This window comes from Podarcis bocagei, assembly GCF_964188305.1.
Source record: "Podarcis bocagei genome assembly, chromosome: 14".
Lineage (NCBI taxonomy): Eukaryota > Metazoa > Chordata > Lepidosauria > Squamata > Lacertidae > Podarcis > Podarcis bocagei.
Genome location: NC_138139.1, coordinates 39,500,847 through 39,514,844, shown reverse-complemented (window position 1 = coordinate 39,514,844; position 13,998 = coordinate 39,500,847). Strand labels below are relative to the sequence as shown.

Sequence of the window (13,998 nt, the reverse complement as noted above, 5' to 3'; positions counted from 1 at the left end):
CAAAGATACATGCCTTTACGATGTCAGAATCAAACACCAGCAATGAGCTCTGAGAAGATGCAGGTCTCTCACACTGACCCATCTGACATGATAAAGAAATGCCTTTCTCTGGTTTCCCAACATTTCCTTGCAAGTATTCACATCAGTCCCATTTGAAACACATACTGAAACAGCTAGGACTAGTTGAGAGTCTCTGGCAATGTTTGCACGATAAAAAGCAGACCATTGAATAGCAGGAAATAGTAGGAACTCTCCATGTGGATGGAGAGAAAAGGTCATATGAAAACTACTAGATGAAACTACCCGACATGCAAGAGATACATTTCAATTAGTCTTTCCTCTGACCTGTACTACCAGTGGTTTTCGCAGATGTCTGTTATGCAGTTTCCTCGGCTTTGGCAAGAAGAAATCAGATTGCATCTGAAGAGAAACAAAGGGAACTTGTAACACACATCATTTTGCTCATCAGTCATGAGCCTTGAGGCTTTGTTAGCCACCTAAAAAGTGCAGCCTAGATTGGCAGGGATACATTGTGTTAATGCACCTTCTCTTTACTCTTGAACACCTGCTTCCCCATGGCTCTCCACCCATCCTATGCAGGTACAGTGGTGCCTCGCAAGACGAAATTAATCCGTTCCGCGAGTCTCTTCGTCTTGCAGTTTTTTCGTCTTGCGAAGCACGGCTATTAGCGGCTTAGCGGCTATTAACGGCTTAGCGGTTTTAAGAAAAAGGAAACAAACTCACAAGAACTCGCAAGACGTTTCGTCTTGCGAAGCAAGCCCATAGGAAAATTCGTCTTGCGGAACGACTCAAAAAACGGAAAACTCTTTCGTCTAGCGAGTTTTTCATCTTGCGAAGCATTCGTCTTGCGGGGCACCACTGTAATCTAGGGAAGGGAAGTTCAGGTTGAAGATGCCCGAACCAAAGGCAGCAGACAGTGCAGACCCTGTTGCTGCACATGAGGCAGGGCAGAACTCTAGGGTAGTGGGGGCTCCCCACACCAGAGGCAGCTTATTGAAAGCTGAATGCTTCTGCCTGTGGAGTATGTAGGAGGACTTGAGCATTTCAACCCCATTTATAAAGAAACAATGAAGCAAGAGAGCACCATGGAATGGGTTAGTCCCCTTCTAGGCTGAAACCCGCGTTGTGTCCCTACAACCAAGCTTTTTACCAAACACAGATCAGCCTAACTCCAGGGCCTTCCAAAACAGATTAGGAAGATAAAGCATTTCCAAAATCGAAATGCTGTGACTTGGTTTGTGGCATGGAATAAATTCTCTCTTGATCTGCAAGTTTTGGGGGCAGCTGTATTTATTCCTTAGGAGCACCCTGATCAGATCTGCACACCTTACAGTTCAACATAAACCATAATAAATAAAGAAAACTTACACTGATTGTATCCAAGCGCTGCCGGAAGGTTAGCTCTGCTTCTTTACTTTGCAAGAAAAGCTTCCCATGCCTGCTGTTGGGTGGGAGAGTTGTGGGAACAGCAAAGAGGCCACCATCTGCATCTGCACTTGTGGAACCTGAAGGACCAGCCACCAAGAGAGGTCCAGAGTGATTTCTCAAACCTGGTAGGGTCAATAAAAATACAAGCATTCATGGGAATTAGTCAAGTGCAATTTCCAATTAGAAATCCTTGAGGCAAAGAATTCTTCCACCAATCCACATTTGTTGCTAGGGAGGGTGAGCCAAATTAATCAGGAACTGAGTAGCCTTATCATGACGTTTCATGGAGCAAACAGCTGAGGAATCACAGAACTGCAGAGTTGGAAAGGACCGCCTGCGCAAAAACCCCACCTCACTATTCCTACCTCATCTCTGAGATAAAATCAGTTGTCTTCCCTCAGAGTACAGACCTACAGCTCAATGGATACACAGGGGCTATTGGGATCCCTGTGGATCACATGCTTTTTTCCGGTTCAATAAAGCAGCACAGTATTATGAAAATCATGGGCCAGGTCACTGAGAAGAGCCCCTTTATAACTGATGATTTTAAAGTGAAATATAAATAGACTGAAGCAGTATTATATAATGAAAATCATGGGTCCTAAGTTAGGGTCTTGTTAGGCTGGTAATCTGGCCTTGGTCAAAATAGCCTCTATCTCCATCAACATCAGAAAAACAAATCAAGTAAGCACAGTTTCAAGTACAGACATTCTCAACTATATTCTGCAATTTTTCTGCAGAAAAATCCCCAGAAGCTTAACAAGGTTCCTCGAAAAAAAAGATCAGTAAAAGAAGAGAAACTTCCCTGAAAGACAACTTGTCCAACTTTTCCAATATTCATCTATCATGAGCAGCAGCAGGGTATGGGGTCAGAATGCTTTCTATGTTTATGCAGGACAACAGCCAATCACACCTAAACCTGCACCCTGTGTGAAGTAAGCATGCAGCCTAGAACATTTCTGGAGTCCTCTGCAAACAGAGAGATTCTGTGACAGATGTGTCAGGAGTCCATGGCAGATCAATGCTTTCCTGACTGGTAGAAATGCTGAAAACTAATACTTTGTCTTAGGGCTACACAGAACCAGTTCATCCCAACAACTGACTCACCTGAGGAACTGGAGGTGATACTGGGGGGAAAGGTTTTCTTGTGAAGGGCAGGCTGATTGCGTGCACAGCCTGGACTCCGGGTGCTGACGGCAATAACCTTGCCAGGAGGGGTCAGAGCATGCTCCTCTTGAGTGGGCTTTATGGGAGATGTTGCAACAGAGTTCATTTCAGGGATCTGAAAAGAAAGAGAAAATGGTTGTATCCCAACAGCTGCATGCTGGAAGAAAGTGGGGGGAGGAGGACGTTGCCATAGATATGGGAAGTGTGTCTATGCAAGCTTTGTGTTATCACCGGGGTGGGGCAAATGTGGTCTTGCTGATGTTGTTGGATTCCAGCTCACATCAGCAAGGAGACAGCATGGCCCATGGTCAGGGATGATGGAAGCTGCAATCCAGCAACATCAAAAAGACCCACCACTCCTTTTCACTTTATCCTACCTGTAAAATTTCTGGAAATTTTGAAACCATGGTCAAGAGGGTGGGAATCTTTTTCTCTTTTTTTGGTGGGGGGAGGAGACAGAAATTGTGGGGGAAACAGAGAAACAGGCAATGATTCTTTTTCACACTCTTTACAGATTGAAAACCACTTTGTTATTTTAGGAACATAAAATGTATCATGCATAATTTGGGTTGCCATAAAATTACCACGTTTGGTATATTAGAAGTACAGATTTTATGTAGACAGTAATTACAATTTAGATTTTTTTTGTAAAATTTGCTGCAAATGGAGCTAATTCTGCTGCACTATAAGCAACTAAGCATCTCTTGGGGTTTGTCAGTTTATGAGGAGGAGCAGCTAAGAAACAATAAAAACGTAAGCAGCCATTAACATTATAGTAGAAAAAATTATGTATTCTGAAAATTTTATCTCCTCCAGTCTTGTGTCAAGCAAACACAAAGCACTCATTCTCATATTCTCTTTCATAGTCATGCAGAGGACATTTCCCAGCACCCTATGGCTGCTGGAGGGCAATGGTAGAGGTCCCTCCAATGGAGGCTGCAGCACAGTGCAATGGAACTTCCAGTCCCTCCATGTCCCCTTGCTGAGGGACTTTATTGCAGAATATGGCCTGCTAGTCCCTTTGCTGGGCACAAAGCTGGGCTCCCTTTCCCAAGCTGTTAGCTGAACAGCAGCAGAGAGATACAGTGGGGTTGGAAGGGTAGATGTGGTCTCTTCCTTCTCTAAAGCACCATGAAGGCAGTCAAAAGAGGAAACAGAACACCAGATGAGGGGCAGGCGGCCATATGAATCAGAGCTCCACAGAACTATGGGCACTACCACATTGGAAAGTACTCTAAAAACCACTCTTAATTTTTGCTATGAGGCTTAATGTCTATAAGCTACTCCCAAAAAGTAGCTGAAGAGCAGCAGTTACCCTGCTGTTCTCTATAAGGCAGAAATAAAAAACGGGAAGGTCTCTCCAGGGTGTACACAAAGACCCCCTTATCCCTTGCCTTCTTCCTGAAGTTAACCCCTTTGTGCCTTTTTGAGGACCAAAAACTGTGCAAACTGAAAGACGGAGGTTCTTAGCATCAATGCAAATTATACTTACTGGTTTGGGGTTAACTTCTGTGGAGATAAGTTTTAAGAGGCAGTTGAGGAGTTTCTGTTTGTGACAGGTGGCTGATGGAGAAACAGATTTAGGTTCAGGCATCTGCTCCCCAGGATCCTGGGTTTCCGGCCCCAAGACAGACAGCCAATCGTACTCTAGCTGTAGCTTGTTCGGTTTGCCCATCATGAGGTAGACTTCAGCCAAGGTAAGGCTCTCAGAGGTCCGCAGGCTCCATCCCTCCTCTCTGACCTGTTGCACAAGGCGGCTTGGGTCATCCTTGAGAGACTTTGCGACCAATTGTCCCTGAGGTGGTGGCGGCGGTGGCGGCAGTGAGGTGCTGGGCTTCTCCTGAGAGTCCTCCATTACATCCGATAGCTCCTTAGCACACATTTCTGTTTGTGGTCCGCAGCACTGGAGGGCCTGAGTTTCAGTTCTGGTTGGGCCGCAGCTGGGCAATGCCACCCCACCTCTTGCCAGCTGTGCGGGACTGAGGCTGCCAGCCTCTGTGCTCCCAGACGAGAGCCTCCTGGGAGGGGAGTGCCCTGCCAAGGCAAAATCTTTCCCATTCAGTCTATCTGTGCAAAGACACTTCTCTGGGACAATAAGGTCCTGGCAAGATTTCATGTACCGAGGAAACGGGTCAAGCAGAGAGAGCTCCTCCAAATCAGGGGGGATGCTACCGCAGTCACAGTTCGCGCTGCCAGAAGATGACCCAGTCACCAGTGCAACGGCTGGTGCCTCCCTACCCTCAGCACAATGGGTTGTGGGAACCGGCTTTTCAAGACTCCCACTCAGATCTTGAAGCCCGGACAGTGGCTTATCAAGACTATGTGCAACACTGAGACACAGGGATGCTCCTTCGGTAAGCCCAGCCTCTGAGGAGCAGTCCTCAGCGTTTGCAGTTGCCTCAAATGTGGACTGAGTGTTTCTACTTGCTTCTGTAGTGTTCTCGGCCCTGGTCCCACCCTTGCCTTCTGTTCCCCGAGGGTATTTCACTTGCCCTCTGGCTGTCCCCTGACCGCTCTGTATGCCTAGAATTTGGGCAGGCGGCAGCAAGAGGGCGTCTTTTGTATTCTGCTTGCATCGGCCGGATTCCTGCCAATGCACTGTACAGAAAGCTTTGGAGTGTACAACCCTGGCAACCCCAGGGAGGGGTGTAAGCGTACAGTTCTCTCCTGGGAAGAGATGGAGCATCACTTTCTCTTCCGAATAGCTGCCACTTGCTTCAGGATCCCTGGAGTCTTGTAGTTGCCTTTCTGCTAGTGTTTTACGCTAAATACAGGCCATTAAGGAACACAGCAACACTTAAAAGAGAGAAAGTCTCTCTACAGTCCACACATCCACAGACCCAAGTGGGAAAGGAATATTTTATAACATAGGCAGGAAACCTTTTTCAGCTAAAGGGCCACATTCCCCTTTGGATGACATTCCAGGGGCTGCATGCCAGTGCAGGGTAGGGCCAGAGGACAAAAGCAAGCATAACAAGAAATGTGTGATACAGTAGGCTACATTCTATTCACAGAAAGCCGTGAGATTTCTCCCCAACACACATACACCAGCCCCACACCTCTCCATCCACCATCCAGGTAAGTAGGAAGCATTGTCAATGTTCAGTGATACATTCCAGCCAGACAAGAGTGCTTAGGAAGGGTGCAGAGCAGGGATGGTGAGGGGCATGACCTGGGGAAGTCTCCTATCAATAGAGGGTCTCAAGGGCCTGGGATCCTGCATCCTGTCTCATAAATACAATAAGGGTCTAATGAAGAGTAATGGCTTTCAAGAACTTGAAGGCTAGTTATGTCGAGTGCTGTCCCCAGAACACAAAATCAAAAGGCAAAACAAATTTCTGAGCAAGAAAAAGGATACAATGCGCACCTCATGGAGAGCCCATTTCTGTTTCAGGAACTCAATGAGGCTAGATACCTTACGATGCAACTCTACGATCATCCTGGCAAGCCATGGAAGACAAAACACACACAGAGGAGTCAGCAAATGATGTCCCACTAACAATGTAGTATAGAAGTCACAGTACAAGCTAAGTAAAGCACAGACTCCCTCTCTCTGCAGATGGGCATGTACTCCCTAATTTCCAATTCATTGGAGCAAGGGGGAAAGAATACCAGCTGCATTCCCACCACAGCTAACGGCTGACTATGAATGTACAGATGCCCCCCACTTTTCTCCTTTCCTACTGTGAGAACATCAAGTCACCATTCCTGGCTTAGTGTTATGTCCGAATTGGGGATCATGGTTTGCTTTGCTCCAAACAATCATTGATGAGACTAGACAGGTTTTGTTCTTAGTGTTGGTGTGTCTGGAGCAAAAGTAACTATGACCCCCAGGTTCACATGCAATGCAATGCAATGCAATGCCAGGTATTGTGATAGGGGAGGAGCAAAGCAGAAGTGATTTCCACATTCACGATAAACCATTCTATGGTTTGCTGTGATGTGCAAAGGCAGGCTCTATTCGCATTAATGAACAAGTCATCGTATACAAAGCAGTAACAGGTATCCAGGAGATGGAGTCACTTGTTTGCTAGCAGTGGCTAAAGTAGTCTATAGGTTGTGCCAATGATATTCAAAATTCAGCTCTCAAGCTTTAGTTATGCACAACACACACACAAACCTGAGACGTGGATTCTGGGCCAGGCTCTGCACACGGGCCCACGCATGATTATTCCGTGGCTGCAGCTCCACAGGGACCTTCAGTGGAAGACGCACTGGCTTCTGATCCTCCTCATCACTGATGCCTGAGGGAAGAAGCAGTGAAAATTCCTGAATTATTCCCACAAATAAGAGGTGGCTATCCTATCACCTGACATTCACCAGAGAGCATAGGAAATTATCCGTAAGAGTATTCTTGGGATGAGGAGTGGGGAGATGATTTTCTAACAGAAACACTAATAATAAAAAAAGGGTTTTAGTCGTACATTAACTAAAACTGAATAATTAGTCAGAGAAAACCTTTGACCCTTTCATCCATGACTCATGAAATGTTTCTGCCATGACACCAAGCAGTGCATCAATACAATTCTACCATCTTCTCAACATGCCTGTGGAGAGCTCACTGAAACACAACAATACTTCTTAATGCCACAGGAAGAGGAATTCTGCTTGGGCTGCCACTCCATATGCCTGGAACACTGGGTTAGTTTTTCACGTAAGGTGCTTCTGCTGTCACACCCAAGCTGAGGTTATCAGCAAAATATACTGCACAATCTGAGCTGTACAGAGTGTGAGGCCACCCACAGCCTCAGAAACAATACTGTCATCATAATTAAGAAGGCAGACAAAGGAGTGGTCGTTATAATCAACAAAATGGACTACATAAAGGAGGCTGAGAAATATCGATACCATGTTTTACACAATGGCGTTTTATTAGATGTATTAATAAAGTCACTTTCCTAAACAATTCTATTGTCACCGAAGAGCAGTTTGTATAACCAAACTGGCATTTGTGGATCCAGATGCAAAAACAAATGCAGGATTCCTCACAAAGCTCAAAGCCCATTTATTTGTTGTCACCTCTCAAGCCACTTATGAAAGCATAAGTGTATGTAGAAACTAGGAATCACACCCTTCTCACACCTCAAGAAGTCACATGACCCCTAGAGCATGCACCAAACCCTGCATGGGTCCACTCAAGCCACAATTATTGAATTTATATACCATACTTTATCCAGAGGTCTCAGGGCAGTTCAATACACATTTTGCTTTGTGAATTGACCTGGAGAGATAGTTGGATCTCTCCAGTGTCCTAAACTCCCATTGTTCTAGGCGCATTTTGTGATAGGGAATTTCATTAGCGCAAGCAGTTTCTGAGCTCTGGGCGCAGTATTGCGCCTAAGATTTCCGGTTAAAACTTCTACCTCCTCACTTCCAGCTACTCTCTGAAGACTGGAGAAGAGACCCTCTTAACACTCTTACAGGGGTAGGCAGGAGGAGAACTAGACCATGTGAAAAATGAGAATAATATTTTAGCTGCAGTTCATTCATTTTCAGCTTTGTATTCTTGTTATAAAAAAGTGTGCCTAGACATTCTGTTGTTGTGCCCATAACCTAGGTTTAAGTTGCCATTTAGCTACTAGCCTTCACATATCAGTTTCTAACACTGGGTCTCTCCATTGGTGATCTGTTTCAACCCTCTTTTTCTCCCAGAGCCTCTTACATACCATCTGGATCACAGAGTTTCTTCAGAGCCCTGCACATTGGGGCTTTGATGCGAAGATTTCTCCCCTTGTAGCGTACAGTTGTAGCCCTAGAAATGTTAAAAGAATGGGACAATTGAGGGCATCAGAAGCATGCACGGCAACTCTGAATGTGACTTGAATACTTGTTTCTGGGAGATTTACTAAGGAATCACACTATCTGTGGTTTTGAAGCCACAGAAAACGCCACAGTAACCTACAGAGCACTGTAGTCAGTGCTATTATTTTTCTGCACCTTGTCACCAATTACCAGGGTCCACTAATCTGATTCAGCATATTGGGACACCGTGAAACCCATATGGCATCTGTGCTGATCCTTCAGAAAACATAATTAGCGTTTGCAGAGAGTACTCTTTCAAATGCCATGCAGAACAATGTTGCAACATGGCGAGCAGCAGAAATAGAAGCTGTACTTCATGCTGCATCCAACTAAGGGTGTGGGTGGGAGATTCAACTCGCTACAGATGGAGAGATCCAGCCACGTGAGCTTTCTTTTACTGTGATGTCTTGTTCTTAGCACAGTATGGTTGCTTGGGGGCTATTCTTCTCCTGCTGTTTGTAGAGAATGAAGACTGCACTATTAACAATCTGAGCAAGAAAAATTGCCTATATGTATCAGAGTGAGAAGGACAGGCAAAGAAATCACCCCCAGTCTACTCCAGCTAGACTGCCTCCTTACTACCACTGGGCTAACTACCATCAACTGCCTCTGGGGAAAGATCCCAGGAGGAGAGGGAAGCAGGCAGACAATGTCACGAACCCAATCCTGCTCCAGTTGAATTGCCCTCGCCAATAAGGATATCTATCACCTGCTGCTCTGTGAGAAAGACCCCAATAACTTGTAATGTGCCTATCTAGTGTGTGTGTGTGTGTGTGTGTGTGTGTGTATACATACACACACACACACACACACACACACACACACACACACACACGTGCGTGTGTGCTTTAAATCTTCAATTATGTTAAAGCACCTTTGAAGGACTTATAACTTTTCTTTCAGGATACAAGAGAATGTAATGCTTTTATTGTTCTTCATTAAGTGAAAATAGCATCTTACGTTTAGCATAGTGATTTCTTCTGAACTGTAGTTTCAGAAGGTCAAAGCAACAGCAGCAAACTCTTTAAAACTAGTCAGTTCTCCCTGCTCTTATAAAGCAATTTTATAACACACCTAAAGTCGCAAAATCATTTCCTTTGAGGAGCAGTGGAGAACTTGTAGTCCTCCAGATGCTGCTGGTCTACAATTTCCATCATTCTCAATCATTATTCTTTCTGGCTAAGGCTGATGTGAGTTGGAGTCAAACAACATTGGGAGGACCACGGAGTCCCCATCCCTCCCTTAGAGCTCTGGGATGGAATAATAACAACATCTGTGCGCATCGTGCTTTCCAGGCCGGACATGTTCAGAGTAGCTTCACAACCTGAGATAATAATGCACCTCAAAATCTAGACATTGTACAGTGATAATGCTAAAAAGCAAAGAAAAAACATACCCAACTTGAATAAGCTCATTGAGTTTAGCTGCATTTTTGTCATCCATACCTTTAAGTGCAAAACAAAAACAGATCAAGCAGGTCATTTTGACTAACATCTAACAAAGAGGTTTGAAGCTATTCTAAAGAATGTATACACATACATGTACATCAAAACAGTAAAAAAAAAAAATTGGAACTACAAACATAATATTCCTATCATCCCACAGAGCTCTGAAAAAAACATGAATCCATGACTCTTTGAATAAGAATTCATTTTTTTTAAAAGCATTTCCTCTTCTGAAAGTGAGAGGAAGGTGTTCTGAAAGGAGGAGTAATGATTAGCAGGAGAAAGGGGAAATGGTGGGTTGATATATGCATAAACGTGAAAGGAAAGAGTTGGAGACTGGAAGGGAGACAGAAGGGGATCACATGGGATAAAGAGTCAGGCATTTACCAATACAGAAGCTATAATTTCCCCAGTGAGGCTGGCTCCACTTGCTGTGTTTGGACACGAGCCATGGTTTACCGTGACAGGAAGAAGCCTAGGTTTCTGCACTCCTAACACCTCCTTTAGTATAGCTGTCATGAGAATAGATGCTTTTGCTCCCAATTTCAATTAACCAGTTACGTGTCATGACTGAGCCTTAAAGAGTCGTTATTTTTAACTAAAGTTTTGATTAAAGAAGCCAGCTTTACAAACCATGGTTAAGATTAACCACGGGTTGTTGGGATGTCATGACAATCTGTGGTTAATCAAAAAAGATAGAAAAAGCTGATCTCCTTGTAGCTGTGCCAAAGGAAGGGGGTAGAAGAATGCACAAGCCTGACGTTCACCTAGACATGTTCCATGATTTATTATGTCATCTGAACAAAGCCAGTATGCAAAAGCAACTGCCTTATGTGCACCAAATCCGTTACCAAGGCAGCACAGTATTATGGAAAGCTTGCAGCCTTTACAAGTCTTGTTGCAGGAGAGCCTGCTGACAAAATGTGAATACTTATAAAAGAAAGAAACTGGGAGTTCAGAAAGTCACTGAGCAGGAGACACCAAAGAAACGGTGTGTGCTAGAGGAAGGACTGTTCTCTGCTGTAAGAGAAATGCACACTTTTTATTGCTTTGCTCTGAATATACACCTTTAGATGGATGGCTTGGGCCAAGGGATGAATGCAAGCTTATTACAGTATTCTGAACACACAAGAGGATGTGCGTGTGTGTTGAAATCTGTGTGGTGCAGTCGTTATGGTGTTGGACTAGGATTGGGGAAAGCCAGGTTCAAATCCTCATACAGTCATGAAACTCGGTAGGTGATCTTCAGTCAGGCACTACTTTTAGGCTAGCCTAGCTCATCAGCTAGGCAATGAGGATAAAATGAAGGTGGAGAAAGCCAGTACATGGAAGAGAACGATATACAAGCAACTCCCTATTTATGTGCATTCAAGGCACGTGCGACGGTGCACGCACGCATTCCTGCAAACCCGGAAGTGGCACGAAAAGGGGCAAAAACGGCCCTAAGGAGAGCACAAATACAGCAAAAATGGAGCGAAAACAGCATCTAGCAATTCCCACAAGCCTTTGCAAGTGCAATCCCAGGGAGCCTTTGCACCGACCTTTGAGGCCTGTGGAGAGTTTGAGTCCAACAATAACAGGAGGGCCACACATTTCCCACCACTGATTTAACTTTTGATTTGTCCAAAGTAAATTTCATTACCTAAAAGGTTAAACAAGGCAATGGTTTTAGCTTCTATGATACACCAGTTAAGTATGGCCAGAGTATATAGAAAAATCAAATAAAAAACAAAAAATTGTATAGTCTAGACAAAATTATAGTCTGATGCTGACAGACCTAAAACCAAAATGGGATACTCAGAAGGTATTTCATTTTTATATCCCAAATCTGAAGACAGACATCATCCCAGGTTTTTGATTTTGAAGGAAGTTGTATCGTATATACATGTCATTCATTATCTTTCTGTTATGCAGGGACAAGCAGATCTCTCACTGTATGTGAATTACACCCAGAAAACAACAGAAGCTTCCTTCTGTATTTTCTTTTTGTGTCCTTGTATATTTTATGTTTTACTGTTTTGTACTCTGCATGAAAGAGCAAACTAAAAGATTATGCTCAGAAATCTCCCTCTGAAGCAGTACTGACACACAGAAAAATACTCGAAGAAAGCTATAATGAAAAATAAGGGCACCAGAAACATCCGGGGAGGAGAGTTGGGAAGGAGTCTTCCATGGCAGCACAGAAAAAACCCCAAACACTTTCTAATTTCATGGCACTAAAATGTTGTGTACTTACAGCCCCCAATCTTCTTCCTTAGCTCCCCATAACAAATTAAGCCATAGAGCTCCAGGGAGGATTTTTTCAGCCCTTGAGAAAACACTGCAAAGAAAGAAAACCACAGGTGTTAAGGGAAAAGAAAAACACTATTCACTTAGAGAATGATTAAGCCAGCAGATACTAAACACTCCCTTATCTAAGAATTCTTAGGTCTTGAGACAAACTCCTAAATATATACAAAAGTTAACTGGTATAATTGGTATACAGCAACAAGTGTGCTGTAATGTGAAGATCTGATATATTTTGCAGCTGGATTTAGGACGGAATGTGCTAACAAACAGATATCACCTTTTCCAGTATTTGAACGACCTGGACAAAAACCAACTTAAAAGGGCTGTCATAATTACTAGTCTATTCTAGTACCAGATTTCACATTTGAAATCACAGGTTAATGGGAACGATGTCTCCAAAATATTCATATTTTATACACATACAACACACACACTCTCTCTCACACACACTCCTCAAATCCCAGTAGTTCATGATTTGTGTATTCAAGGTGGATTCAGCGCTCAAAAATTGGGTACCGTATTTTTCGCCCCATAAGACGCACCAGCCCATAAGACGCACCTAGTTTTTTTGGGGGGAAATAAAGGGAAAAAAAATTATTCCCCAGCGCGCCCCAAGCTTCTGCGTGCCGGCAAGCAGTCCGCTAGCCCTGGGAGAGCCGCGGGGCTCTCCCAGGGCTAGCGGATCGCTGCGCTACACCAGGAGCTTGGGGCGTGCTGAGCTCAGCGCGCCCCAAGCTTCTGCGTGCGCGCAAGCAGTCCGCTAGCCTTGGGAGAGCCGCGGGGCTCTCCCAGGGCTAGCGGATCGCTGCGCTACACCAGGAGCTTGGGGCGTGCTGAGCTCAGCGCGCCCCAAGCTTCTAGGTGCGCGCAAGCAGTCCGCTAGCCCTGGGAGAGCCGCGCGGCTCTCCCAAGGCTAGCAGACTGCTTGCGCGCACCTAGAAGCACAGGCTGCCGCCCCAAGCCTCGCGCACCCGGTGGGACCTCCTGCCGGGTGCGCGAGGCTTGCTGACACTCGCCCGAAGCAGGGGAAGCCCTCCGGAGGGCTCCCCGTGCTTCGGGCGACAGGCTGCCGCCCCAAGCCTCACGCACCCGGTGGGACCTCCTGCCGGGTGCGCGAGGCTTGCAGACACTCGCCCGAAGCAGGGGGAGCCCTCCCGAGGGCTCCCCGTGCTTCAGGCGACAGGCTGCCGCCCCAAGCCTCGCGCACCCGGTGGGACCTCCTGCCGGGAGCGCGAGGCTTGCTGACACTCGCCCGAAGCAGGGGAAGCCCTCCGGAGGGCTCCCCGTGCTTCGGGCGACAGGCTGCCGCCCCAAGCCTCACGCACCCGGTGGGACCTCCTGCCGGGTGCGCGAGGCTTGCAGACACTCGCCCGAAGCAGGGGGAGCCCTCCCGAGGGCTCCCCGTGCTTCGGGCGACAGGCTGCCGCCCCAAGCCTCACGCACCCGGTGGGACCTCCTGCCGGGTACGCGAGGCTTGCAGACACTCGCCCGAAGCAGGGGGAGCCCTCCCGAGGGCTCCCGTGCTTCGGGCGACAGGCTGCCGCCCCAAGCCTCGCGCACCCGGTGGGACCTCCTGCCGGGTGCGCGAGGCTTGCAGACACTCGCCCGAAGCAGGGGGAGCCCTCCCGAGGGCTCCCCGTGCTTCGGGCGACAGGCTGCTGCCCCAAGCCTCGCGCACCCGGTGGGACCTCCTGCCGGGCGCGCGAGGCTTGCAGGCATTCGCCCCATAAGACGCACCCCGATTTCCCCTTCATTTTTGGAGGGGGAAAAGTGCGTCTTATGGGGCGAAAAATACGGTATATCCAGCAAGTTGGCCTCTATGAAGGAGGTTAGGGCAAAATGGTAC

At 46.3% G+C, this 13,998-nt stretch overlaps 1 protein-coding gene across 5 annotated transcripts in view; it reads right to left on the bottom strand.

The window, feature by feature from the left end:
* CRAMP1 (cramped chromatin regulator homolog 1) overlaps positions 1–13,998 on the bottom strand; it is a 40,965-nt gene that overhangs the window by 12,682 nt on the left and 14,285 nt on the right. For all 5 annotated transcript variants that reach the window (XM_081170315.1, XM_081170313.1, XM_081170317.1 and 2 more), the window contains exons 5-13: positions 12,100–12,183; positions 9,815–9,863; positions 8,283–8,368; positions 6,737–6,860; positions 5,975–6,056; positions 4,109–5,380; positions 2,557–2,731; positions 1,390–1,571; positions 346–420 (exon numbers count right to left, since the gene is read on the bottom strand). In XM_081170315.1, the coding sequence (XP_081026441.1) occupies positions 346–420; positions 1,390–1,571; positions 2,557–2,731; positions 4,109–5,380; positions 5,975–6,056; positions 6,737–6,860; positions 8,283–8,368; positions 9,815–9,863; positions 12,100–12,183 (2,129 nt within the window). The remainder of the gene's footprint in view (positions 1–345; positions 421–1,389; positions 1,572–2,556; positions 2,732–4,108; positions 5,381–5,974; positions 6,057–6,736; positions 6,861–8,282; positions 8,369–9,814; positions 9,864–12,099; positions 12,184–13,998) is intronic.